At 39.3% G+C, this 25,861-nt stretch overlaps 2 protein-coding genes across 2 annotated transcripts; both read left to right on the top strand.

Moving 5' to 3' along the window:
- The first annotated feature begins 3,430 nt into the window (after nucleotides 1-3,430).
- Nucleotides 3,431-4,360, top strand: LOC140065909 (olfactory receptor 5AP2-like). Its single transcript, XM_072113469.1, has one exon. It carries the CDS (start codon nucleotides 3,431-3,433, stop codon nucleotides 4,358-4,360), a length of 930 nt encoding a protein of 309 aa, XP_071969570.1.
- A 9,789-nt stretch (nucleotides 4,361-14,149) lies between these two features.
- Nucleotides 14,150-15,082, top strand: LOC140065691 (olfactory receptor 5V1-like). The gene has a single exon (XM_072113268.1). It carries the CDS (start codon nucleotides 14,150-14,152, stop codon nucleotides 15,080-15,082), a length of 933 nt encoding a protein of 310 aa, XP_071969369.1.
- The last annotated feature ends 10,779 nt before the right edge of the window (nucleotides 15,083-25,861 follow it).

The raw sequence follows: 25,861 nt of genomic DNA, 5'->3' as shown, positions 1-25,861 counted from the left end.
GCATGGGGTGCTGCTGAGCCTCCTCCACAGCCTCCATTTTAGGCCAGCTAGCATGATCCGGGTAGTGGGTCAGCTGACTGCAGCCAGATGACCACCATCCCTCTGTGCTTTGAGGCTTAAGTTGCATGAGCCCTCTGGGGAGCACGTGGGGAGTCCCATGATCAGAATGTGGGGCATGTGGCATAGTCATGCTGGCTGTTCAGAGGGAGTGGCTGTGGGCCTCAGAGTTCTGCAGGGGACAGTACACGTGGGCTGCCCACTCTCTAGCCACCTTCTGTTACAGTAGTTCATTCGGAGTGCTCCCTGCAGATCATGGCCAGACTACCAGCCATATGGCAACCTTCTGGCCTGTGGGGCTGCACCAGCTGATCTTGCCATAAAGACCCAAATAGGCAAGTGACAGTCTGTACCATGCCCACTCCCATTAGGCCCCACTTAGTTCCTCGAGATAGTTTATGGAAACCGTACAATCGTAACCCCTCTGCATACCCCATCTCTTCCCCGTGCCAGTATCTATGGGGGATCTTTTTACGTACCCCAGGCATCGTGGACGACTGCATCCTGCCCTTACCGATGTGTGACTGAGTTTCTCATATTCATAAATACTATTGATGTATACAATGTTTGTTGGAAAAGTTATTGGCTTTAAATGGAGTCCACTATCTCTCCATGCATTAGAATTTACTGGCAGGAAGATTTCAAAAATACCGTAATCATATTTGTCTATTCCTTTTTGTTTATTCCTTAATGTCCATTCTAATGTGGCAGTTGCTGCACCCAGGATGGGTACTTTGCACCCCAAACATTGCCTTGACCCCTTTGCTATCATATAAACAAAAGATTTCTCTTGAGAGAAGTTTGAGGCAGCACAGGAAGAAGAGGGAAGTGATTTAGACAGGAATAATAGTGGTTTCTGTGCTAAGGACAGGACCTTGGAGTACCAACTAGCTCATTTGCATACGAATTGAAAAGGGAATATCTTGTAAATGGCACTCCCCTTTATTTTCCAGACCAATACTGTCTGTGGCCTTGGATATAATGAGCAGTGAGGTAAACTATAAGATCCAAGAGTTTAATTTACATAAGATCCAAGAGTTTAATTTACATTACTTGTTTAAAGGACATCTACCATCAGATAACCTGATGGTAGATGCTTATACTCACCTCCCCGCCCTGATCACAATAACCTTCTTTTTTACCTTTTAGAACATCCTGATTTCATAGAAAAAAGGTTTACAAACTACACCAATGAGCCTGAGGCGCCCATAAGTAATTTATGCATGCCCCCCCCCCCCCCAGCCAATCACGTGCACACTAAGCTAAGAGAGCTGGTGATGTCACCACGCTATGCACGGTCATAGCATTATTTCACTACATTCTGTTATGACCATGCATAGCACAAGAATTTTAATGGATGTTAAAAAAACATATCCAATACAGATGAAGCTTATTCATTCAAAAATGAACACTTTGATCCAAAATGGAATGAAAAACAGACATTAACAAAGAATTTGTATGTTACCCCTCATACGCCTAAATAAAACCTCATTTATTACCCCATTTATGCTACTAATATATATCTGATCTGAAAAAAACCACTAAAAGAGCTTCAAATACACTCAAAACCTGAAGTAAGATGCTTGGCTAATGATGACTCTCTAATGACTGAAGACATTTTCAGATAATTGCTTTTCTGTTTGTAAACTGTTACATTGTATTAATAACCTTTGTTTACAGTCCTTTGTCTAATTAGAAAAAAAACAGCCATGCTATAATTGTCACTGACTGACAATTTAACAAGCTATAAGTGTCTATCAAATGTATATGTTAACCTATAGGGATTTAACACCCAGGAGTATATGATGATATATTAACATGACACGTTCGGAATGTGATGGCAACAATTGGATGTTCCAGGAGAGAATGAATGTAGTAAGTTCTGTTGTATATTTGTATTGTATCTCCAAATGGTACTTGTTGTTCTTCTATTATAGATAATAGCTGTATTCTGTAATTGCAAAAGTCATTTATGTAAGTTTTTGTTTACAACATTTGGTTTAAAGTTATGTATAATGAAACTTTGATTTTTATATTTTTTAGAAAAAAAATGGTCAACTATGTTGTTGACCAATGTTCCTGTATGCCATTCGATTTGCATCGGTCTGGCACTGACTCATGCAGAAATATCTTCTATAATTTTAGCGAAAACTTAGTTTCTTTTTGCACCATGTGTCTTCTGCTCTTTTTTTCTATGAGATGTTTTCTATCACATTGTATAAGGACAGGGCTACATAAATCAGGGCAGCATAGAAAGAAGAAAATGGGTGCACCAGTAAATTTGGCAATTCACCTGGTGCATCAAAAAGTTAATCTTTGAAAACATTTTCTCTAAAATGACAGCAGAAATGGTATGTTTGGGAGGCTTAAAAAGTGTTTGGTTTGGTAGATCCAATCTGTGTTTCTCCTTCTGTTGTGAAATTACAAATCTTGGCATGGTCTAACAGGCACTGGGTATAAGAGTATGCTGGGGATTTCTAGGTTTACAGCTCCCTGAGATCCACAGGTTGGAGAACCCTAATATATGCTAATATATACAATAATGTCATATGTCATCCAATCAAACATATAAACACCCTTTGGTATATACAGTATTTGAAGGTTTAGAGAGAAATATGCTACTGATATAATCCTGGTTACAAGATAAGGAGGACAAAATACAAAAATTACTAAACTACTTCAGTCTATAACTACAAATGTTTTTTAAATATATAGGGCTAGATGTTTCACAGTTGTGGAGCACTAGTTTTGGTTTTGCGCCCAAATTAGGAGCCTTATTGCACCTGATTTATCACAATCTTCAACCATCTGTGAAGAGTTGAGTTCAATCATCTTATTAATCACTGAGTTCCAGCATTATTTTGTGACTGCACTATATTTTTGGTGCAAATTAGGCATAATTCCTGGTCCTGGCACTTACATGTAAGCCTCCTACAAGCTCCACTCGTCCTCTCTCCCACACTACAGCATGAAAATAACATTCACAACAGAGCCCAGGTGTCTGACATTCACAAAACTGTTAACCCATTAACCAAGGGGGACATATTATGTTTTTAGTGGGTTAATAAGAACACTGCTGAACTACTGAACCCAAAGATTTTTGCTTACCTATATAGATATTTTACAATATTTTAAGATTAGTAACTCAATTTGACCAGCCTTGGGTAAAAAAACATGATTGTCACCCAAAACATTGGTGTGTTTGTTCCACAAATATCAAATTTATATTGTAACAACATTTCCCGTGAATTTTTCCAAGAAAAGTAAAAGTGAACACATTTTAATCCACTGTTTGTTAATAACTGTACTAATAAATTAAAATTTAATGTTGCTTTTACAGACTATAACTTAAAATACTTCTGTTAACCTGTAAATGGATCGAAGAAATTTGACAAGAGTTTCCGAATTTATTCTTATCGGCCTTTCTGATGTTCCAGAGCTCCAGCTTTTATTCTTCACTGTCTTTTTAATCATCTATATCATTACTGTCCTTGGAAATTTATCCATTATTTGTGCATATTTGCTTAGTACAAACCTTCATATGCCTATGTATTTCTTCCTCGCCCATTTTTCATTTCTCGATATATGCTACATTACAGTCAATGTCCCAAAAATGTTGGGCAACTGTTTAGCTGCACATAAAACCATCCCCTTTTATGGTTGTCTGGTCCAAGTTTATACTTTTGGAGTCTGTGGTGGGACTGAATGTTATGTACTAGCAGCTATGGCCTATGATCGTTATGTCGCCATATGTCATCCACTCTCATATAATACCATTATGAAGAGGAAAGTTTGTATTCAGCTCCTGGTTGGGTCATACCTAGTTGGATCGACAAACTCCTTAATACATACATCCATCACCTTCACCTTACCCTTCTGTGGACCTAATGTGATAAGCCATATTTTCTGTGATATTCCTCCCATACTTCAACTGGCATGTGCCGACACCAGAATTAACCAAATTGTAATTTTTGTAACTAGTGTCTGTGTAGTGGTTGTTTCATTTATATTGATTGTAATATCTTACATTTGTATTATAATAGCCATTCTAAATCTTACTTCTGGCAGAAAGAAAGCTTACTCTACTTGCACATCACACTTAATGATTGTTACAATATTTTATGGCTCTGTTATGTTCATGTATTTAAAACCTGAGTCAAATATATCAAGTCAGGACAGAGTGATTGCTGTTTTGTATACAGTGATCGCACCTTTGTTAAACCCTTTTATTTATAGCCTACGGAATAATGATGTGAAGAGGGCCATCATTAAAATATATCATAAACTAAAGTTGCCCAAGTAGAATTGACACAAAAACGCTACATAGATGGTAGTTGACGAGGAATTAGCAAAACTATGAAAAGCTTTTAAATCTGATCTGTAAACATAATACGTTAAACCATTTAAAGGGAACCTGTTACCAAGAACCTCATTTTCTCTAAAGACAGGTTGCAGAAGCCCATTACACCTGCATTGCAAAGATACCTTTGTGTCTTCTCTGAGCATTTTCATTACAATATAATTGTGTTTTAACTTACCTCTGCTCCCTGCCAGAATCCTGTGCTGAGTCATGGGTTTACTCTGGATTTTGGTATGTCTTTTAGACAGCATCCATTACTGGGGATCAGTGTTAGCCTATAAAAGTGTCCTATCCTCTTACTGATACCACAGTACCGACCACAACCAGACTGATACACTCTAATCACTAGATTTTTGGGCTTTCCCACCCTTGAAATGCTAGGCTACAACTGTTGCTTGTGTTTTATTGGCAATAGAAAAATTGGGGGCCCATATACTGTAATTTCTTATTGGGAGAAAAAAATGTGAAGCCCACTTATTTATCTTAAATAGCTAGATACAACAAAAACAACAGAAGCTTTAAATAAGGCATATTTACATGTCTACGTATATTAGATAACATCACTATTAAGCTGGCATTGCATTACAAGAGGTTAGCCCATAAAGAGGTTAAATCTATCCTTACTACTACCCCAGTAACCACCACAACTAGATGTTTGGGTATTGTAGCAGATGCAGGCTAGTATTATACATCTGGAAAAACCTAAATGATTTTGGCTTTCTCATCCTAGTTGGCTGCTGCTTTATTGTGTCTTTCTGGTATTTTTCTTAAACAAGATACAATAAAACAAAAGGTTTGCATTAACACCTTAAGGGCAGAGGCCTTTTTAGCTTAATGACGAAGCCACATTTTTCAAATCTGACATGCATAACCTGGTAATGTCAGGTTGCTTTGATTGGTCAGTCAAATCTGTCTTTTTGGTAATAACTTTTAAATGCTTCAACATATCCAAGTGATTTTGAAATAGTTTTTCGTTACATAGTGTACTTTATTATAGTAAATTCTGATCGATAAGTAATGTGTTTATTTGCATTTTTTAATGTTAGAAACATTCAAATTAGTTACTAAATTTTTAAAGATTTACCATATAGTTCCTTTATGTTTATTATTTTATTAAACATCCTTTTAATTTAGAATGCTAGAAGGTTAAAAAATTTAATAGTGCATTTAGAAAATTTCAGAAACATTTAGATATACAGTTTTAAAGAGATTTGAAAAGGCTTATATATCAGAAACCTCCTAAATCCCCCCATTTTGTCAAACTAACTTCTTAAATTATGCAGCTTTTAGGTTGTTTGTCAACCAATTATGTGTTTTATTGTAAAAAACTGAAAGCAAGCAGCAGGTAACTGGGAAACATAAGGAGTTAACAAGTATGTAGGGAGGTGTGCATGCGCTAAGATTTAACTGTGATGGACACAAATCACTTCAGATAGCTCTTATGTCAGATCTCCTGGCAAGAATGAGGAGATCAGTGCTGCTGAGACAAGATACTTTTTGTCTTTTTAGCTATGACTGGTCAGACAGATTTGACTGACCAATCTAAGCAATCAATGTGCAGTGACAGCTGTCAGAGCCATCTGTGACAGATTTCACCACTGTTCTATCATCTTGTGTTTACACAAGGGTGACAATTTAACTGCATGACAATATAAATTTTCCAAATGCTACAAGAACTGGCTAATCATGATGAATATTCACATCTTCAACTGGTTAATAGGGTAAAAAATAAAATGTTTTTTGGAATTTCCCTTCCTCTTCCCAATGTATATAGAGGCTTCATGAACTGGGAAAAGATTAGGTGGATTAAGGGTTTTTTGCAGGTTTACACTGAGGCCTTAGTATGGACACTGTTAAACTGTTATAAAGGTTGTAATAAAGTATCCAAAAAATAAGCACCGGTTATCAAGGTACTGTGAATCCAATTTGTCCACTTCATATGGGATTCTGTAAAAACATATAGAAAGCAAAATCTACATCAACTGTCCAAGTTTACTAAAATACAATGGCCTGCTCTTAAAAGTAATTTAATGAACTCTAGTAACCCTGATCCTTTTTGGTCCATGGGACCAGTGATGGCAATTAGCAACAATATGCAAACAAAAGGCGAAAGGATGAATGGAAATAGAGTCAGCTCACCACCATCTTTATATACTTTGTTGGTCCAATATAAACATCGCCTTAGAGTAATGCAGGTGCTTCTCTACAGGATAAATACCACGTCATTTTAGGCAGCAGTATCCAGTGAAAAAATAGGGATTTTGAAAATCAGCACTCAAAAAAAAATGAAAAAATGTATAAAAAATTCATCCTTTATTTTGGCTTTTTAAAAATAGATGGTAGGTAGAGATGAGCGAGTATACTCGTCCGAGCTTGATGCTCGTTCGAGTATTAAGGTACTCGAAACGGCTCGTTGCTCGGACGAGTATTTCCCCTGCTCGAGATCGAGCATTTAATTAAAAAAACACAGTGAAGAACAATGAAGAATAGAATAAAAACAGTGAACACAGTGAACACAGGATCATTTAAGTGAAAAAGACAGTGAAGAACACAGTGAAGAATAGATTAAAGATGTTCGGCACATCTGCTTACTTGTCGGAAGATACGCACGGAACGGCAACAGGGAGACATCAAGCAGCACGGGGAGACATCAAGCAGCAGGGAGACATCAAGCAGCACGGGGGAGACATCAAGCAGCAGGGAGACATCGGGCAGCACGGGGGAGACATCAAGCAGCACGGGGAGACATCGGGCAGCGCGGGGAGACATCGGGCAGCACGGGGGAGACATCGGGCAGCACGGGGGAGACATCAAGCAGCAGGGAGACATCAAGCAGCACGGGGGAGACATCAAGCAGCAGGGAGACATCAAGCAGCAGGGAGACATCGGGCAGCACGGGGGAGACATCAAGCAGCACGGGGAGACATCGGGCAGCGCGGGGAGACATCGGGCAGCACGGGGGAGACATCGGGCAGCACGGGGAGACATCGGGCAGCACGGGGGAGACATTGGGCAGCACGGGGGAGACATCGGGCAGCACGGGGGAGACATCGGGCAGCGGGGAGACATCAAGCAGCACGGGGAGACATCGGGCAGCACGGGGGAGACATCGGGCAGCACGGGGGAGACATCGGGCAGCACGGGGGAGACATCGGGCAGCACGGGGGAGACATCGGGCAGCACGGGGGAGACATCGGGCAGCACGGGGAGACATCGGGCAGCACGGGGAGACTTCAGTGGAAGAAGAGGAGCGGATCCCGGGACAGCGTATCTCCCGACAAGTAAGCAGATGTGCCGAACATCTGTAATCTATTCTTCACTGTGTTTTTCACTGCGTTTTTCACTTAAATGATCCTGTGTTCACTGTTTTTATTCTATTCTTCACTGTTCTTCACATCTGATAACTTGTCGGGAGATAATATATGCGCGGAACAGTGAAGAATAGATTGCAGATGTTTGCATACATCTGATCACTTATCAGAAGACATTCTTTTTCAATTAAATAACACATTTTATTCCTGAACCATGGTCCCTTTGAAAAATGCTCGAGTCTCCCATTGACTTCAATGGGGCTCGTTATTCGAGACAAGCACTCGAGCATCTGGAAAAGTTCATCTCGAATAACGAGCACCCGAGCATTTTAGTGCTCGCTCATCTCTAATGGTAGGGCATTTAATTTTTGTCTAACTATGCATTTCCAACATTATGGGATGTTTTAACTCCGGGTCAAAAATCATGGAATGTATTCACAATAAGGCATAATTTTTTCCTTTTATTGGTGCTTTTATTCTGTGAATTGTACCTGTAGTGTTTTGTGCATTTCCACCTTAGCATTTCCACCTTAGAGGTTGGAATGTTGTATGGGCAGCCCCTGCAATTTGTTGAAATGAATTTCAATGAGCCCCAAAGCATTAAGGTGGCCCTCTGGGTCCTCACACTATTGTTCATTATAGTTGGCAGTATCTTGGGCAAACTCATTTCACTTCTTACAAGAAGGGCAAATAATTTTACCAATAATTTGCCACTCAACTAGTGCTGGGGTAAAACATCTCTAAATATTTTACCTTTTATAGCTATTTTGTCATTGAGTACCCTTCAGCAGATAGGGGGTGGGGGGTGTTAGGGGAAGAAGAGTTTAGTCTTTTGTTGTATCTGACTGGATGGCATCACCCATTGTCTGTAAAATAAAGCTCTGCTATATCCATATACTGTATCTATATTTTGGTATGTCCAGGTATTATGTTTATGTGCTAGAGAAAGATAAAAAGATAAAACATTTTTAAATCACATATATTCATCAACATTTTATTTGTTCAAATGTAAAGTAGGGGGGTCTTCTTTGACATGGATTATTGTTAGGTTACAATTATACTTGAGTAAAGTGGTTAAAGGGCATTTTAATAAATGGCAATTCAGCTGCAGTACCACCAACAAGCAAGGCAACTGCAAGACTTAGTTAAACCAATTGTGGGCCCTCCATAGCCAAAAGACTCGGATCATGTCTTATGTGCCAGTTTTTTGGTATACATGGCATTTTGCAAGTTGCAATTACAGGAAAGTTGCAATTCCTGAGACTCTTTGGCTCTTTTATGCCATATGCACCCCTGCCCCTGCCTTAGCCAACCAAATTTACTATAACCTGTGCCGATTAACGGGCACAGATTATTGACAGAATGTAGCCTGTATCTGACATAGATTTCACCTCTGGTATGAGAGTGCAGCTCCAGAGATCAGAACCATTTAATAATCGAATGCACCCATCAATAAGACTGGAGCACCAAAGTCTTAATACATGATTTCCACACTTTGTTTCTAATGAGATTGTCAGGAACTGAGGTAGAGGATCCTCTGTACCACCGCAAGCGATGGCATAAGCCCATGTCTGGGAGCGGAGTCTAAGTGCCACCTGGTTTTCAGCAGAGCCTACAAGCCAAAGCGGGATGGACTTGCTTTGAGGCAAGCATCACGGAATCAATGTCAGGAATAAAGCAGGAGGTCAGGGCAGGCAGCAGGGAGTCAAAGTCGGGAACGGAACCGGGGTCGCAACGGGAAATCAGCAGCCAGGCACTAGGCAACAAACAAGCTTTCTCTGAGGCATGTAGCACAAAGATCCGGTGGGGAATGCAGGAAGTGGCCGGCTTTTATGGAATTCCTGAAAATGGCCAGCACCAATTAGCTGTGCGCTGGCCCTTTAAATCTTCAAGCTTGCGCAAGCGGGCTGCTGGATCTAAAGCAGGAGCGTGTAGAGGTAAGGTAGTACGGAGAGGAGCTGGGGCCCGGAGGGGACCTGGGGACTTGAGGGAGGCACGGGTGTGACCTGGGATGTGGGTCATGTGGACACCTGTGACAGAGATATCCCCTTCATTAGCACACAACTCCCTAATAAAGTAGGAGATTATGGGTTTTCCCATACCATAGATACATATAAATTTTTCTAGTTATAGAAATGTATACAAAATTGTATAGCAAAAAGTTGCATTTCTCTAATATCATCTGTGAGGCAAACTTTAACTTTTCTAAAGCTTTAATTACCAAGTGTAATAAGATCCTTTGAGATTTTGCCACTTAAGACCGAGCAGAAATAAATCACAGAACATCTGACACTAGTGAGACATGCTCTACAAGACACAGGTCAGTAATATCATGTATATTGACACAATGCTAAGTTTATTCCAAAGGTGGGATTCTTTATGTACTAATTATTAAGTATGATGGTCACACTACACCATTACATCTGTTCTAGTGTAATGCATTTCAATGAAGGACGCAGATTCTCGTTCTGAATTACTCTTATAGGTCTATAAACACATATTATTCTCAGAAACACAATCTGTTTTAGATGAATGCCTCTCGATTTAAGACACAGATTTTCCTATATTTACATTCAGTGTCCTTTAGAGTATGCCCCACAAAATCCCATTCCTGAGGCCATTAGGTATGCCTCTGAGTATATGTATTTTTTCTTTCTTTCTTTGATTTTAATCATATGATTTGGATTGGCTCATGAATGGGAACTCTGATCTTCACTCTTGCCCCACTCAGAAAATGTTTGTAACTGATGGAGCACATACTGTAGGTGACAATTTGAGAGTTGATGCATAAACATAATGTACAATACCAGAGGGCAGTTGAGATTTCATAAACCAGAGTACAGTACAGGCGGTCCCCTACTTAAGGACACCCGACTTACAGACAACCCATAGTTAAAGACGGACCCCTCTGCCCACTGTGATCTCTGAGGAAGCTCTCTGGATGCTTTAATTTAGTCCTAGACTACAATGATCAGCTGTAAAGTGTCTATAATGAACATTTATTGATAATCCTTGGTCCAATTACAACAAAAAATTTTGAAACTCCAATTGTCACTGGGGCAAAATAAAATTTTGTCTGGATCTACAATTATAAAGTATATAGTTTCGACTTACATACAAATTCAACTTAAGAACAAACCAATGGACCCTATCTTGTACGTAACCCGGGGACTGCCTGTATATGCACAAAGAAACATCCAGAGAAGGGTCAGTTGTTTTAAGTCTTTTTTATTGGTATTTCAGAATCATGTATAATTATGTGGATATTGCTTTGTAGTTTTTTGTATTGTGTCTGTATATCATGTATGTCAACCTGATTGTCTTAATAAAGCGTTTAAAAATTATAAAAAATAAAAAAAAAGAATTCCTTCTTTTATTTAAAATCTCACCCATTTACATAGAGAAAATCTCTTGCACCTCATTTTTGCATGAGGGAAGTTCAGTGGTTGCAGGAGAAGGTCACTTCAGAAGCCCCTATCTTCTGTTCTATAGCACCTAGAAACATGCTGCTGGTGTCATAAGGATTTAATAATTCAGATATATCTAGCTCTATAGCTCATAGAAGCATCAGATTTATCTTTAATGTGACATAAGCAGCATCTTTCTATGTGCTATAGAACAGAAGATAGGGGCTTCTGAAATGACACTATCCTTGCAACCATTACATTTGACTCATCTCATATGTAAATGAGCTGAATAAGTCATTTTTGCCTGATTCTGGGGGTTTTTAAAGGCATACAGGTGAGAGTTAAGAGGGAACTCAAGAAAGGACATTTCATACCATACCTGAGGGTTTTAGTAGTTTAGTGGTGTAACACCAGGTCACAGGTTCCCTTGTAGTTTCACAATGTGATTTCTTTAACTTCTCTTGCTTGGTTTAGAGGTAGAACCAGGGGCATAATTACAGTAGCCATAGCAGATGATGGGGTTAGGGGTTAGACCTCACCATCTCACCATCTGACAAAGAATGTAATATGGGTTGATTTTACGCTTTTGGGAGATAGCATGGCAGACTACAGAGAGTCTAGGTGTAAGCCTATCTTCAATGGTTGGTCTAATATTGCCTGGTGGTAGATAATTAAGAGTAGGCTTTACTCTGGAATGAGATCTTTATTTGAGCAAATGAATTGCATTATACCATTTCACTGTTTAAATTGCTTGTATTGTGTATTGTACACTTCCTGTAGCACCAGAAACAAAATCTGTTATTGTACACATAATGAGGACCACTGTATTATCATGCTTGTTGTCCCTGTTGTAAAGATTGAAAATATAAAATTTTTAATAAAAATTAAAGTTTAAAAAAAAAAGAATGGAATATGTGCACCATTATATACATGTTATGCTACATAACACAGTGTGCTCATTGCACCATGATCTGGTGCTATAGAGCTGAATGGGGGCTCTTATACTGTATGTATAAAAGTATAAATATATAAAAGGGTGTATATATGAGTGTATTAATGTATGTGATGATAACTCCCATGTGTGAGTATACAAATATGTATATTTTTTAAGGGGGAAGGGGGGCCCCATTGATAAGGCTGTTTTGGGGCCCTGCCCCTGGGTAGAACCTCATGGTGGTATTTCCCTGTATGTCATATAAAGCCCAAGTCTAAAGTCTCCTTGTAGCCCAAGCTTTACACTAAATCTGTAAGTCATTTTTATAAAATAATATGTTAAAAGGTAGAATTTAAAATGATGTATATACTGTGCATGTGTAATATTCTAAATTCAATTATCTTAATCTACCTTCTCAATCCTTAGACACGTAGGGGGTGTCCTTAGTGTTGCAGCGTCCTTTTTTGGTTGCACAAACTGTGCAGTTAGTTATACAGGGATGTTATATTGGGGTGCAAGGGATTAAGAAAGTTAGACATGCTCCTTGTGGGTCCAAGTATGCGTTGCGTTAAAAAAACTTTTGGTGAAACTAGAAGAGCAGGATTCACAAGTTGTGCTCAAATTGAGCAACCAGAAAACAGCGATGAGCGTCAGGCAATGAATAAAATTGTGCTGTTGACCCCTGGTCAAAAGCCATCAATAAATACCCCCTCATAATATTGTCAGACCTAATTTGCAATTTTCAAGGGTAGGTTTGTCAGAAATATTCAAAGGGTTGCAAATAATCTATTGTTTGATACACGACTGCAGACTGGAGTAATACTATAGCAAGAGAATTCAAAACATCTCTCCAACCACCACTACAGGGTTGTCTCCAGGATTAAGTAGGCCCCTGGGCAATCGAGCCTCAGTGGGCCCTTTTGCATTGAACTCATGGCGGCATTAAAAATTCAGAAACTAAAACAGTCTCCTGTTCCCCAAAATATTCTGTTTATCATACCAAACAGCCCCCTCATGGTTATTTTGTATAAAGACTCCCTTACCCCCTATGGATTCCTTATGTACAGCCTTATGTGGGCCCCTCCAGCAGCCCTCGGCCCCGGCCCAGGTATGCCCAGTGCTGGTGCCGGACCTGCACCACTAACACAAGAACTACTGCTATCACTGCTACTCCTACTATTACTTCTACTACTAATATTACTAGTAGGAAAGCAAATACCAAACAATATAAAATACATTGACTGAGGGAAAAAAAATCTCAGTTCATGTAACAAATTGTGGGGAATTCTATAACAAAATTGTAAAATTAATTAATTGCAGTTTGTGAAACACAGGACAAAGAACAATACTGATAGGGGGCTAAAGTAACAATGGTACCAATGTACAGTTTATATACAGCCACTACTTAAAGCTCCTGGTTCCCAATACCATGTACTATTTAGAATACTGAATTATTCTTATTTGCTGAGTGACTTTTCTATCAACTCCAGTTCCGGCTTATAAATACTATTGTTCATTTACATCCCCAGAATGTGATGTCCTTGTCATGTACAAAACAAGGAGTTTGAAATCTGTAAATGTATATCGAAGTGCCTAAACAGTCCAGAACTGATACCTATGGTTCTACAAGGCTAGTCAAAATGTAAGAAATTGTTACAGTATCCTCCAAGCTATACTTGAAATCGTAAGTTTTTTTATTTTGATTTTCTGTACTTGATTACAAAACATTTGTGAAGGCTTTTAGATGATTTTTTTTTCCTTTTCACAAAGTCACGTTAAAAGGGGGCATGGCCGGATGCAAATGGTCCATAGCCCAAAATATTTAGACCTACTAACAGCAGGTTTAAAAGTATCTGTGACAGATAACAATGATGAATTTGGCGCAGCATTAGACCAGGGTTGTCGGAGCCAGCAACACATTAATGAATTGCTCCCAATGTGATCATCATTCTTACATTACAATTAATGTAAAGCATTATGATGTACCTATTAAAGGTCATGACATTACATATATAAATTGTACTAAACTAATATTAACACTTTGGTTGCCTACAAAGGATACAATGATACGGATGAAAACATGAAACTGGAGAACCACAGCATTATAACAGAATTTATTTTGGAAGGACTTTCGGACTCAAAAGAATTTCAAATTTTTCTCTTTGTGATATTCTTGTATATTTATATTCTTACAGTGAGCGGCAATGTGTATTTAATCCTTGCATATAGACTCAGTCCAAACCTTCACAATCCCATGTATTTTTATCTAGCTAATTTCTCTTTTCTGGATATATGTTATATCACAGGAACTGTTCCCAAAATGTTGTCAAACTTCTTATCAGAGCAGAAGACCATCTCGGTTTCTGGCTGTGCTGTACAAATGTATTGTGTCTGGCTGTTTGGTGGAACAGAGTGTTACATCCTGGCAGCCATGGCTTATGACCGGTATAACGCCATATGTCACCCTCTTTTATATAACGTCATTATGAATAATGTCATATGCACTCAATTCATCATTGGTTCATGGATTATTGGGGCAGGGAATTCTCTCATACACACCATCCTCACATTCTCATTGACCTTTTGCAGTAATAAGATCAACCACTTCTTCTGCGATGTCCCACCTGTCCTAGAACTGTCATGTACAAACACTTGGATCAATGAGCTTGTCATCTTTCTCATAAGTGGTTGTGTCATAATCGGTTCATTCATATTTATAATGATATCTTATATTAAGATCATCTCATCTGTACTGAAGGTCCATTCGAGATCTGGAACAAGAAAAACCTTTTCAACCTGTACGTCCCATTTAATTGTTGTTACAATATTTTATGGTTCTGGTATATTCATGTACTTTAGGCCAAAATCTAGTTACGGAATGAACCAGGACAGGCTGGTATCCATCATGTATACAGTCATTGCACCATTGTTAAACCCTTTTGTGTATAGCCTAAGGAACTCTGAGGTAAAACTGGCTATGAAAAGTATTTTACATAAACTAATAAAATTGTAAAGTCATAAATGATTCAGGTTAAACTCTTCTTTAATTTTCACACTGTCACATATTTATATGGTACTAGCTGTAGCAATTACTGCTCTGTGCTACAACAAAATAAAATAGGTTAACAAAAAATACTTTATATTTATCTTTATACTGTCTCAGACTGCCTATGACTGTTTGTGTGGCTGGCAGTCTCTTTCAGTGACTGTCTATGTGGCCAGCAGTCTCTTTCAGTGACTGTCTGTCTGTCACCGACAGTCTCTTTCAATGACTGTCTGTGTGCCAAGCAGTCTCTTTCAATGACTGTCTGTATGGCTGGCAGTCTCTTTCAGGCTCAGCTTCTAACTGCCACAGCAGCAGCAGCAGGCTTCTGTATATATGGGTTATGGAATGCGTGGGGTAAAAATTTCAGCTCTAAACCTAAGCCATTTCCTGAGTCACAGGCAATAACTATGCAAATTTGGTGATTGTATACGCGACAGTACAGATTTTAGTGGACATTAGAGATGAGCAAGCACTAAATTGCTCGAGTACTTGTTACTCGAGTCGAACTTTTCTCGATGCTTGAGTGCTCCTATCGAATAACGAACCCCATTGAAGTCAATGGGAGACTCGAGCATTTTTCAAGGGGACCAAGGCTCTGCAATAAAATGTGTCATTTTATTGAGAAATAAGGAAGTCAGTCCTGTTTCTTCGTTTTTTTTATTCAAAGGAATATTTGTGGAACTTCAAAAAGGAGAATGACCCATGTTAAACATCTGCAATGTGTTCTTCACACATATTGTTCTTAACATACTATTGTGAAGAACACAGTTCGGCACTAATGTCTTCTGATACATTAGAAGATGTACGGAAACATCTGCAATGTGTTCTTCACTGTTTTCTTCACTGTGTTTTTCACTTAAATGATCCTGTGTTCATTGTGTTTTCTGTGTTCACTGTTTTCACAGTTTCACTGTGTTTCCTTAAAGGAAACCTACCACTTGTAGTGGCAGGTTTCCGATGGAAATACCGGGCACCAGCTCAGGGCGAGCTGGTGCCGGAGCTTATTTTAGTTAGTGTTTTAAACCGTGGTATCGCGGTTTAAAACACTTTTTAAACGCTATAGCCGGCGCAGGCAGGTACACGCTCGGCGCTTACCGTGCGCGCGGCTACATAGGAAGTGAATGAGAGCCGCGTGCACGGTAAGCGCCGAGCGCTTACCTGCCTGCGCCGGCTATAGCGTTTAAGAAGTGTTTTAAACCGCGATACCGCGGTTTAAAACACTAACTAAAATAAGCTCCGGCACCAGCTCACCCTGAGCTGGTGCCCGGTATTGCCATCGGAAACCTGCCACTACAAGTGGTAGGTTTCCTTTAAGTGAAAGCTCGTTATCGAGCAGGCAAAATACTTGTCCGAGCGACGAGCCGTTTCAAGTACGCTAATACTCGAACGAGCATCAAGCTCGGACGAGTATACTCGCTCATGTCTAGTAGACATACATACATACAGCTTTACTGTATATAGTAGATGTATTAATTTTAATTGTTATTGTCGTTCATGTAAAAATAGAAAAACATTTTTTAGAGATGACTACATAAAATCAGAAGATAGAATGAAAGGTAGATACCATATGTTAATATTGAAGTGTGGCAATACATAAAAGCGTAGAATTCAGACAGAGGTGTCTAATTTAGTGCCATCCCAAATGCCATTATAATGCTGCTGATAGAGGACATACAACTAAAGGAAGATGCATGGGAAGATTTAAAAGGAAAGAAAGTAAAGGAAAATCTATGTTTAACCACTGACCTTACCCTAGATTGTAAGAGACAACTGGGTGACCTTCCATTCCTGAATTGCATGACCTGAAATACAGAGACAAAAACATAGTGAGCAGAAATACGAAAAAAAAACTAAATAAAGCACTACTGTTTATTCTAATATGCCTTATTGCTGGCTTCAATGTTGTTGTATATGCCGCTCACGCTTTATTCTATCTAGACGTAGATTGGCTATGTTATGCAATAGTTCAACATGAGTACTGCATAGATTACCACATTTAACATCCCAGAAAGTATTCAGACTCCTTAAAATGTTTTAACTCTTTGTTTCATTGCAGCCAATTGGTATGATCAAAAGTTTTTTTTTTGCTCATTAATGTACACTCTGCATCACATTTTGAAAGAAAAAAACAGAAATGTATATATTTTTGCTAATTTATTAAACAAGAAAAGCTGAAATATCACATGATCAAGTAACAAGTATTCAGACACTGTGCTGTGACATTCATATTTAACTTACATGCTGTCTATTTCCTTCTGATCCTCCTTGAGATGTTTCTACTCGTTCATTGGAGTCTAGCTGTGTTTTATTAAACTAATTGGACTTGATTAGGAAAGGCAAACACCTGTCTATAAATAAAACTTCACAGCTCACAGTGCATGTCAGAACACATGAGAACCACGTCTAAGTAACTGTCCAAAGAGTACAGAGACCAAATTGTGGCAAGGCACAGATTTGGCCAAGGTTACAAAAGAATTTGTACATCACTTAAGGTTCCTAAGAGCCCAGTGGCCTCCATAATCCTTAAATGGAAGAAGTTTGGGATGACCACAACTGTTCTATGACCTGGCTATCCAGCCAAATTAGCAATCATGGGGAGACTTTGTGAGAGAGGCAAAGAAAGAATGGCAGAGGAGAGAGATTTGCAAGAAAGAATGGCAGAGGATCCCCAAATTCTGGTGTGAAAAACTTGTTGCATCGTTCCCACGAAGACTCCGGGCTTTACTAGCTCAAAAGCCTCTTCTACTCAATACTGAGCAAAGGGTCTGAATACTTATGATCATGTGATTTTTCAGTTTTTCTTGTTTATTAAATTAGCAACAATATCTACATTTCAGTTTTTTTCTGTGAAGATAAAATGTACAGAGTGTACATAAATGAGCAAAAAAAAAACTTTTTTGATCTTACTAATGGCTGCAATGAAACAAAGATCAAAAAATTTTAATAATGTATGTATCGAAAATACTTTCGATACCCATTGGGGGGGGTTTACTAATTCTGGCACAAGCACGACTGTCGGCATCAGAGATCAGTCTCCGGAATGCACAGCCCGATGTATTAAAGTGGTGCACGGCTGTTAGTGATTACTGGGTAGACGGAACTATTCAGTTGTGCGCCAGAAAAATGCCGACATCAATTAAATGTGTGCCCAAATCTTACATGGAGTGCGCCTTAATTTTGCTCTCTGACCAATTTTTTCCTGGTCTACTGTGCGCCAAAAATTGCGCCTAAAAATGCAGACAAAATACACATAAATGTGGAGAATAATGTGGAAGCGTTAGGTCACGCTCACTTGCGCCAAAAAAAGATGGAGAAGTCGGGATAGTCGGAAACATCTGTTCTTTCTGGCGCAAACTCATTATAAATGATCCGCAACAGTTCCAAAAAAACCATTATAATACCGGCATTTTTTGGCGCAGATGCGATAATACATGTCCCCCATTGTATGTACACATACTGGGATGTTGCCATGTGTTCATGCATATAGGTCTATCCTCCAATCTCCATTGAATATTTCCTAGTTCTCTAAGCAGTATGGGTCACTACAGGATGGGCCATTTATAGAAAGTGCTACACAGGTCTTTAACCAACCTAAGGTCAGTCCTACATTCAGGATCCTTGTAGGTCATGTTAAAGGAAACCTACCACTTGTAGTGGCAGGTTTCCGATAGCAATACCGGGCACCAGCCGGAGCTTATTTTAGTTAGTGTTTTAAACCGCGGTATCGCGGTTTAAAACACTTTTTAAACTTTATAGCCGGCGCAGGCAGGTACGCGCTCGGCGCTTACCGTGCACGCGGCTACATAGGAAGTGAATGAGAGCCGCGTGCACGGTAAGCGCCGAGCGCGTACCTGCCTGCGCCGGCTATAACGTTTAAAAAGTGTTTTAAACCGCGATACCGCGGTTTAAAACACTAACTAAAATAAGCTCCGGCACCAGCTTACCCTGAGCTGGTGCCCGGTATTGCTATCGGAAACCTGCCACTACAAGTGGTAGGTTTCCTTTAACTGCTGTTTGTTACCTTTTGGACAATAGCAAAGCAGAATTTCTTGAGTGGATTGCAGTGTACAGGCAGTCCCCTACTTTAGGACACGCGACTTACAGAGAACCCCTAGTTACAGATCGACCCCTAGTTACAGACGGACCCCTCTGGCCAATGTGACCTCTGGTGAAGCTCTCTGGATGCTATTACTTTACTCCCAGGCTGCAATGATCAGCTGTAAGGCGTCTGTAATGAAATTATATTGATGATCCTTGTTCCCATTACAGCACAAAATTTAGAAAATCCATTTGTCACTGGGACAAAAAAAAATTTGTTTGGAGAAACAATTATAAAATATACAGTCCCGACTTACATACAAATTCAACTTAAGTACAGACCAAATCTATCTTGTATGTAACTCGGGGGCTGTCTATATTCCTTTTTTTATTTTACAAATCTTAGTAGCCTGCAGTGGCAGGAAATACATTGTTGAATAAAGACAAATATTGGTAATAAAAATAAAGGCCTGATATTTTGCTAACATAAGAAAATTTGGGCTGATTTTGGAATTGTTTTTTGAAAACCAGTGTTTTATCTCCAGTTATGAACTCAATGTATGTTATAATGTCAAAATAAGGTCTTTTTATGTTTTACTGTATATACTTAAGTATAAGCCGACCCGAGTATAAGCCGAGACCAATAATTGTACCACCAAAAACTGGAAAAAACTATTGACTCAAGTATAAGCCGAGGGTGGGAAATGCATTGGTCACAGCCTCCCCAGTATATAGCCAACCAGACCCCTATAGTATACAGCCAGCCCAGCCTGCCCTTAGTAGTATACAGCCTGCCCTTAGTAGTATACAGTTTGCCCCAGTAGTATACAGCCTGTCCTTAGTAGTATACAGCCCGCCCTTAGTAGTATACAGCCTGCCCCCAGTAGTATACAGCCTGCCCCCAGTAGTATACAGCTTGCCCCCAGTAGTATACAGCCTGCCCCCAGTATTATACAGCTTGCCCACAGTAGTATACAGCCTGTCCTTAGTAGTATACAGCCTGCCCTTAGTAGTATACAGCCTGCCCCCAGTAGTATACAGCCTGCCCCCAGTAGTATACAGCTTGTCCCCAGTAGTATACAACCTGCCCCCAGTATTATACAGCTTGCCCACAGTAGTATACAGCTTGCCCCCAGTAGTATACAGCCTGCCCCCAGTAGTATACAGCCTGTCCCCAGTAGTATACAGTTTGCCCCCAGTAGTATACAGCTTGCCCCCAGTAGTATACAGCCTTCCCCCAGTAGTATACAGTTTGCCCCCAGTGGTATACAGTTTGCCCCCAATGGTATACAGTCTGCCCCCAGTGGTATACAGCCTGCCCCCAGTAGTATACAGCCTGCCCCCAGTGGTATACAGCTTGCCCCCAGAAGTATACAGCTTGCCCCCAGAAGTATACAGCTTGCCCCTAGCATTAAAAAAAAATAAACTTATATACTCACCCTCCGGTGGCCCCGATGTGCAGCGCTGCTCCCCTGATGTCCGCGCCGCTTGTCTTCAGGCTACCGCGCCTGTCTTCTTTCTTCTGCGGAAGCCTGAAGACAAGCGGCGTGGACATCACGGGAGCAGCACTGCACATCGGTTTATTATTTTTTAAGTATTTTTTACTCTTTATATTGACTTGTGTATAAGATGAGGGGACGTTTTTCAGCACATTTTTTGTGCTGAAAAACTCGGCTTATACACAAGTATATATGGTATATATTTCTATATGTTCTCTTGTATTTATTTCTAAATATTTAATGGTATGCCCTCGGGTCTTCTTTGCTGTCCGTCGGTCAGCGGCAGGTCCGTGACGTCAGCCACAGCAGAAGAAAGAAGACTGGCTCGGAAGCCTGAAGACAAGCGGCGCGAAAGCCTGAAGACAAGCGGCCGGACATCGGGAGAGCAGCGCTGCACATCGGGGCCACTTGAGGGTGAGTATATAAGTTTATTATTTTTTAAGTATTTTTTACTCTTTATATTCACTCGTGTATAAGCCGAGGGGACGTTTTTCAGCACATTTTTTGTGCTGAAAAACTCGGCTTATACACGAGTATATACGGTATATATTTCTATATTTGCTCTAAATTTATTTATTTCTAAATATTTAGAGTAGATTTATAGCCAAGTTGCTTGTAACTTCATCCGCATTTAATCTTTTAGGATTGCGTCTGTAATCGAAAGCACTAATGAGAAAAAAATGATGAATGTGCTATAAAAATAATCATAAAAAAATTAAATATGTTTAGTAAACTCCTAGCAGTTCTTGCAACAGCTGTTACCATACCATTAGAGGTAACTGCTAAAAACATATTTTATAACTAGAGACAAGTCCAGTGACATTTCTTAAAGAAGAGTTATAAACTTCAGCCACTACAGATGCTACTTTGAAGAAACTGAAATTCTGAGAGAAGAATCTGGCTACAAGCCATAGAAAAGTCCATTTAAACAAAACAGCTACCTTATATACTCGAGTATAAGCCGACCCGAGTATAAGCCGAGACACCTTATTTTACCACAAAAACCTGGTAAAACCTAATGACTCGAGTATAAGCCGAGGGTGGGAAATGCATTGGTCACAGCCCCCCCCCCCAAGTATATAGCCAGGAAGTCCCCAGTAGTATACAGCCAGCAGCCCCCAAGTATATAGCCAGCCAGCCCCCAGTAGTATATAGCCAGCAGCCCCCCAGTATATACCCTGCCAGCCACTGCCCCAGTATATAGCCTGCCAGCCCCTATGCCCCAGTATATAACCTGCCAACCCCTGTGCCACGGTATATAGCCTGCCAGCCCCTGTGCCCCGGTATATAGCCTTCCAGCCCATGCCCCTCTCAATAGCCTGCCAGCCCCTGTCTTCTTTGCTGTCCATCGGTCAGCGGCAGGTCCGTGCCGCGCACAGAGCTGACGTCAGCCACAGAAGCTGACATCACAGGCTGCCGGCACACACAATACTATTGCAGCGGTGGCGGCTGATGTCAGCGCCTGTGACATCGCACGGACCAGCTGCTGATCGACGGATCACACAGAAGACCCGAAGGGGGCTGCCGGAAAGGTGAGTTTTGATTTTTTTTCTTTTTTTTGTGTCGATTTTTGTTTGACTCGAATACAAGCCGAGTTTGAAATGTGCTGAAAAACTCGGCTTATACTCGAGTATATATGGTAATTTACAAACCTCCTTATGTCTGGGTGCACACCGGCATTGTAGCTTTTCTGTTACAGTCTATAACAGCCTTTAGTTTACAACTGGTTGTCATGACCCAAAGGCTACTACAAAGTACTGCAGTATATGGTAGGATTGATCAGACAACCTAGGATTAAAGTACCATGGGCGGGATGAAAAATAGTAAAAAAAAAATGAAATAAAAAGTAAAAAAATAAATTAATTAATAAACCCTAAAAGTTCAAATCACCCCCCTTTCCCTAGATCTGATATAAAAATAAATAAGTTCAATCATGAAAAGGTATCACCTGGTCCCAAAATGTCCTGTCTATCAAAATATTATAACAGTTATTAACGCCGTTGAACCCTGTAACAGAAAATAGAGGCCAAATGTCTGAAATGGCACATGTTCATGATTTTGCAACATATAAAAATTTTACAAAAAGTAATCAAAAGGTTGTACAGTCCTCAAAATAATAGCAATGAAAACATCAGCTCATCTTGCAAAAAATACACAGCTCCGTACACCAAAGTATGAAAAAGTTATTAGTGTCAGAAGGTGGCAAAAATAAATTTACTATCCACATGATCGTACTGAACCAAAAAATAAAGCAGAGGTGTTATTTGGAGCGCACTGTGCACGTCATAAAATTCATAAAATCTGAGTCCATAAGAAAATGGTGCACTTTCCAGGACAAGGCATGGAATAATAAATACCATCAGTGAAAAGTGCAATTTGTTACACGGCAATAAGCTCTCATACAGCTCTGGGTATTCCCATGAAGACACATGTCTTAAATGTACTCAGGATAACAAAATAACACATTCTGTAATTCAATGTTATCAACAAAAATACTGCATTTCACAAATATAATTCCAACCTGACTCTATCAATCCTGGAGTACACAATTTTGGTTGCCTCTAGAACCGGCCCTGGATCTTCTGAATTTAGGGTCATTTAGACATCTTGCTCATCTGTCTGACACTGAGCTTCTTTCTCCCTCTAGCCCCCAGCCTTGTATTCCAGGACAAGCTCACACAGGCACACACTAACTTCCTGACAGCCAACTCAAGAGGAGAGTAAAGCTACAGACAGATAAGATCTTTTATTAGTGAGGAGGCACAGCAGATCATACAGTATGTATTATACGAGAAATATAGCAAAGTTGTGTATGTTACAGCTCCGATAGTAGTCATGTTTAATATGCATCTCACGGATCTAATCATCTCTGATCTGTATTATCTCTCTTTTTCTGTGTCAGATACTAGTAATATGTTCATAAGGTAGATGACAGTGTATATACACCTGTACCCTGATTATCTAAACACATTGTCAGCTCACAGAACTAGATGGATCATAATGTGTCTGCTTAGGGTCCCCATTGGAAGGAGGAAGCCACAGCACCGAGGAATAGATTATGAAGAAGTCTTTATTGGTGCATCATCAAGGCATAAAAAAGCGACGTTTCGATTCAAATGCGAATCTTTTTCAAGCATAAACAACATGACCATAACAAACATATATATAGAAAAACTAGTGATGACATCATTTCCTTTAGTGAACAAGGATTAAAAGTACATAATTGCCATAAAGATTCATATATATATTTTAAAAAAACAGTACAGAGAGACTATAGCATTCAAAGGTGCAATCTATTGTGCAATAAAGTGTAAAACAGATAAGTATAGGGCCGAGATAAAGCTCCACACGTGTATCTCATTAGTGACGTGGTTTTAAAGATCCTCAGTATGATCGGAGCCGACTGCCCCTACTGCGCATGCGTGGCTATTGTGGTAGTCAAGACAACATCCTTCCTTATATGTTATTTCCGGATTCCTTGCCGGCTTCGTCCGTCCCAATCACGTGATCTCCAATCACGTGACCCGAGCCCCGGTCATATGATTTTCTGAGTATCCGAAGGGACGACAATTGCAGTGCCAGCATTAAAGACATATTTGGTGAGTATATTATACAGATATATTGCAATAAGGATCACAAACATCTGAAGCAATTGGACAATATATATCGAGAGTCAAGTAATATTTAGATAATATCTTTATATGTAGTGTCCGATGCCTAGTGATCCATCAATTAGATTTCTTAATCTGTGACTGCCACGTATACATACCATACGGCACACGAATGAATCCCCACAATAAATATTAAAAATAATTTGCAATGAAAAAATACAGTAAATTCGGAGGTCCACTCATCCAACCCAACCACACCCCAACCACACCCCAACCACACCCTGGAATCTTACACTGACCATCACTGAGTGATAGCAGCTAAAACATCAATAAAACTGAGTAACATTGTAAAGTAAGGGGTTAAAAATTATCTTTATTGTGTAAACTTCACAAGGGGATTACAATCTGAGAATTTTCTTTCATGGGTAAACCCCTTTAATAACAAAAGGGGCACACCTCAAATGGCTATATCTTGTGAATCCTCACTGTGATTGGAATACTCCTTTAATACTTCCCATAACCTACTGTATTCATAGGATAGGTCATCAAAAGTTAAATAATGGTGGCAATGAAATAAGAAGTTCTCTATAGAAAATGTAACAATAATAATTTTTATAACTTTAAGTAAGGATTAAAAAAGTTTTATTAGCAAAGTTGTAGAATACAGCAAACACATGACCCATCTGTGATAGCGAAAACTTACTATGACATTCCCTTGTTTCTGCACATAATTAATCCCTGGGATACAACATGCCCTCATGAGGTTTCCATCTATAGTCTACTAAAGCTGTTAAATAGACAAAAGAATCATTTTAGTCACAATATGACACTTCTCAAGTTATTTATGTGACATGAAATTCATTTTACATAAAGCAATATCTCCTCCTTAGATGGTAAACATAATGAACATAATGTCACATGAGCATTTATCTCATTTGGACAAAGCCCTGAGTGTTGTGGAGGTGAGTCCTTGTGTTCATGAAATCTTTGTTTGCATGTCCTATAATGTATTTTTGGTTTATATCAGTAACACTTTATGTTATTTAGTGGGATAAATGTCACATTCAAGTTCTTTGTCATATATGATTATAAATATAAGATCAAGGTAAAAATATTAATACAGACTAATACCAAATATATGAAAGGACATTAACAGTCAGTGTCATCTTATTCAATATTTAATATATATCAGAAGTATTTTGTTCAGTATTTTGTATCAGTATTTGTAAATCAACAACGGGAATTGATCATAAAGAGGGAAAATGCAATTCCATGTATTTCATGCCTATGTTTAAGTTTAATCAGGTCGCACAAAGGTTTAATTAATCATAACACTTCCTATTAGAATCCAAAAGTTTTTCTTGTAGCCCGTTTTATCACAATTTTGTTGTGATTCTGCTACGATGTAATTGTAATTATTGTGTAATTCTGCTTAAATGCACAACTGTGGATTTGCTGCATCTTTGTGTTAATTATCCCAAAAAGAGAAAAAGTGCAACATAAAAATACAACCAGTTTTTTCTTTTCCCCATTGCCACTTGTTTGCTTAACACCACCTTTTTTCACTCTTCTTCTTAGGGTATTCCAAATATTTGACA

This window comes from Engystomops pustulosus, chromosome 6, assembly GCF_040894005.1.
Source record: "Engystomops pustulosus chromosome 6, aEngPut4.maternal, whole genome shotgun sequence".
Classification (NCBI taxonomy): domain Eukaryota; kingdom Metazoa; phylum Chordata; class Amphibia; order Anura; family Leptodactylidae; genus Engystomops; species Engystomops pustulosus.
This window is presented reverse-complemented; position numbering and strand designations above follow the sequence as displayed.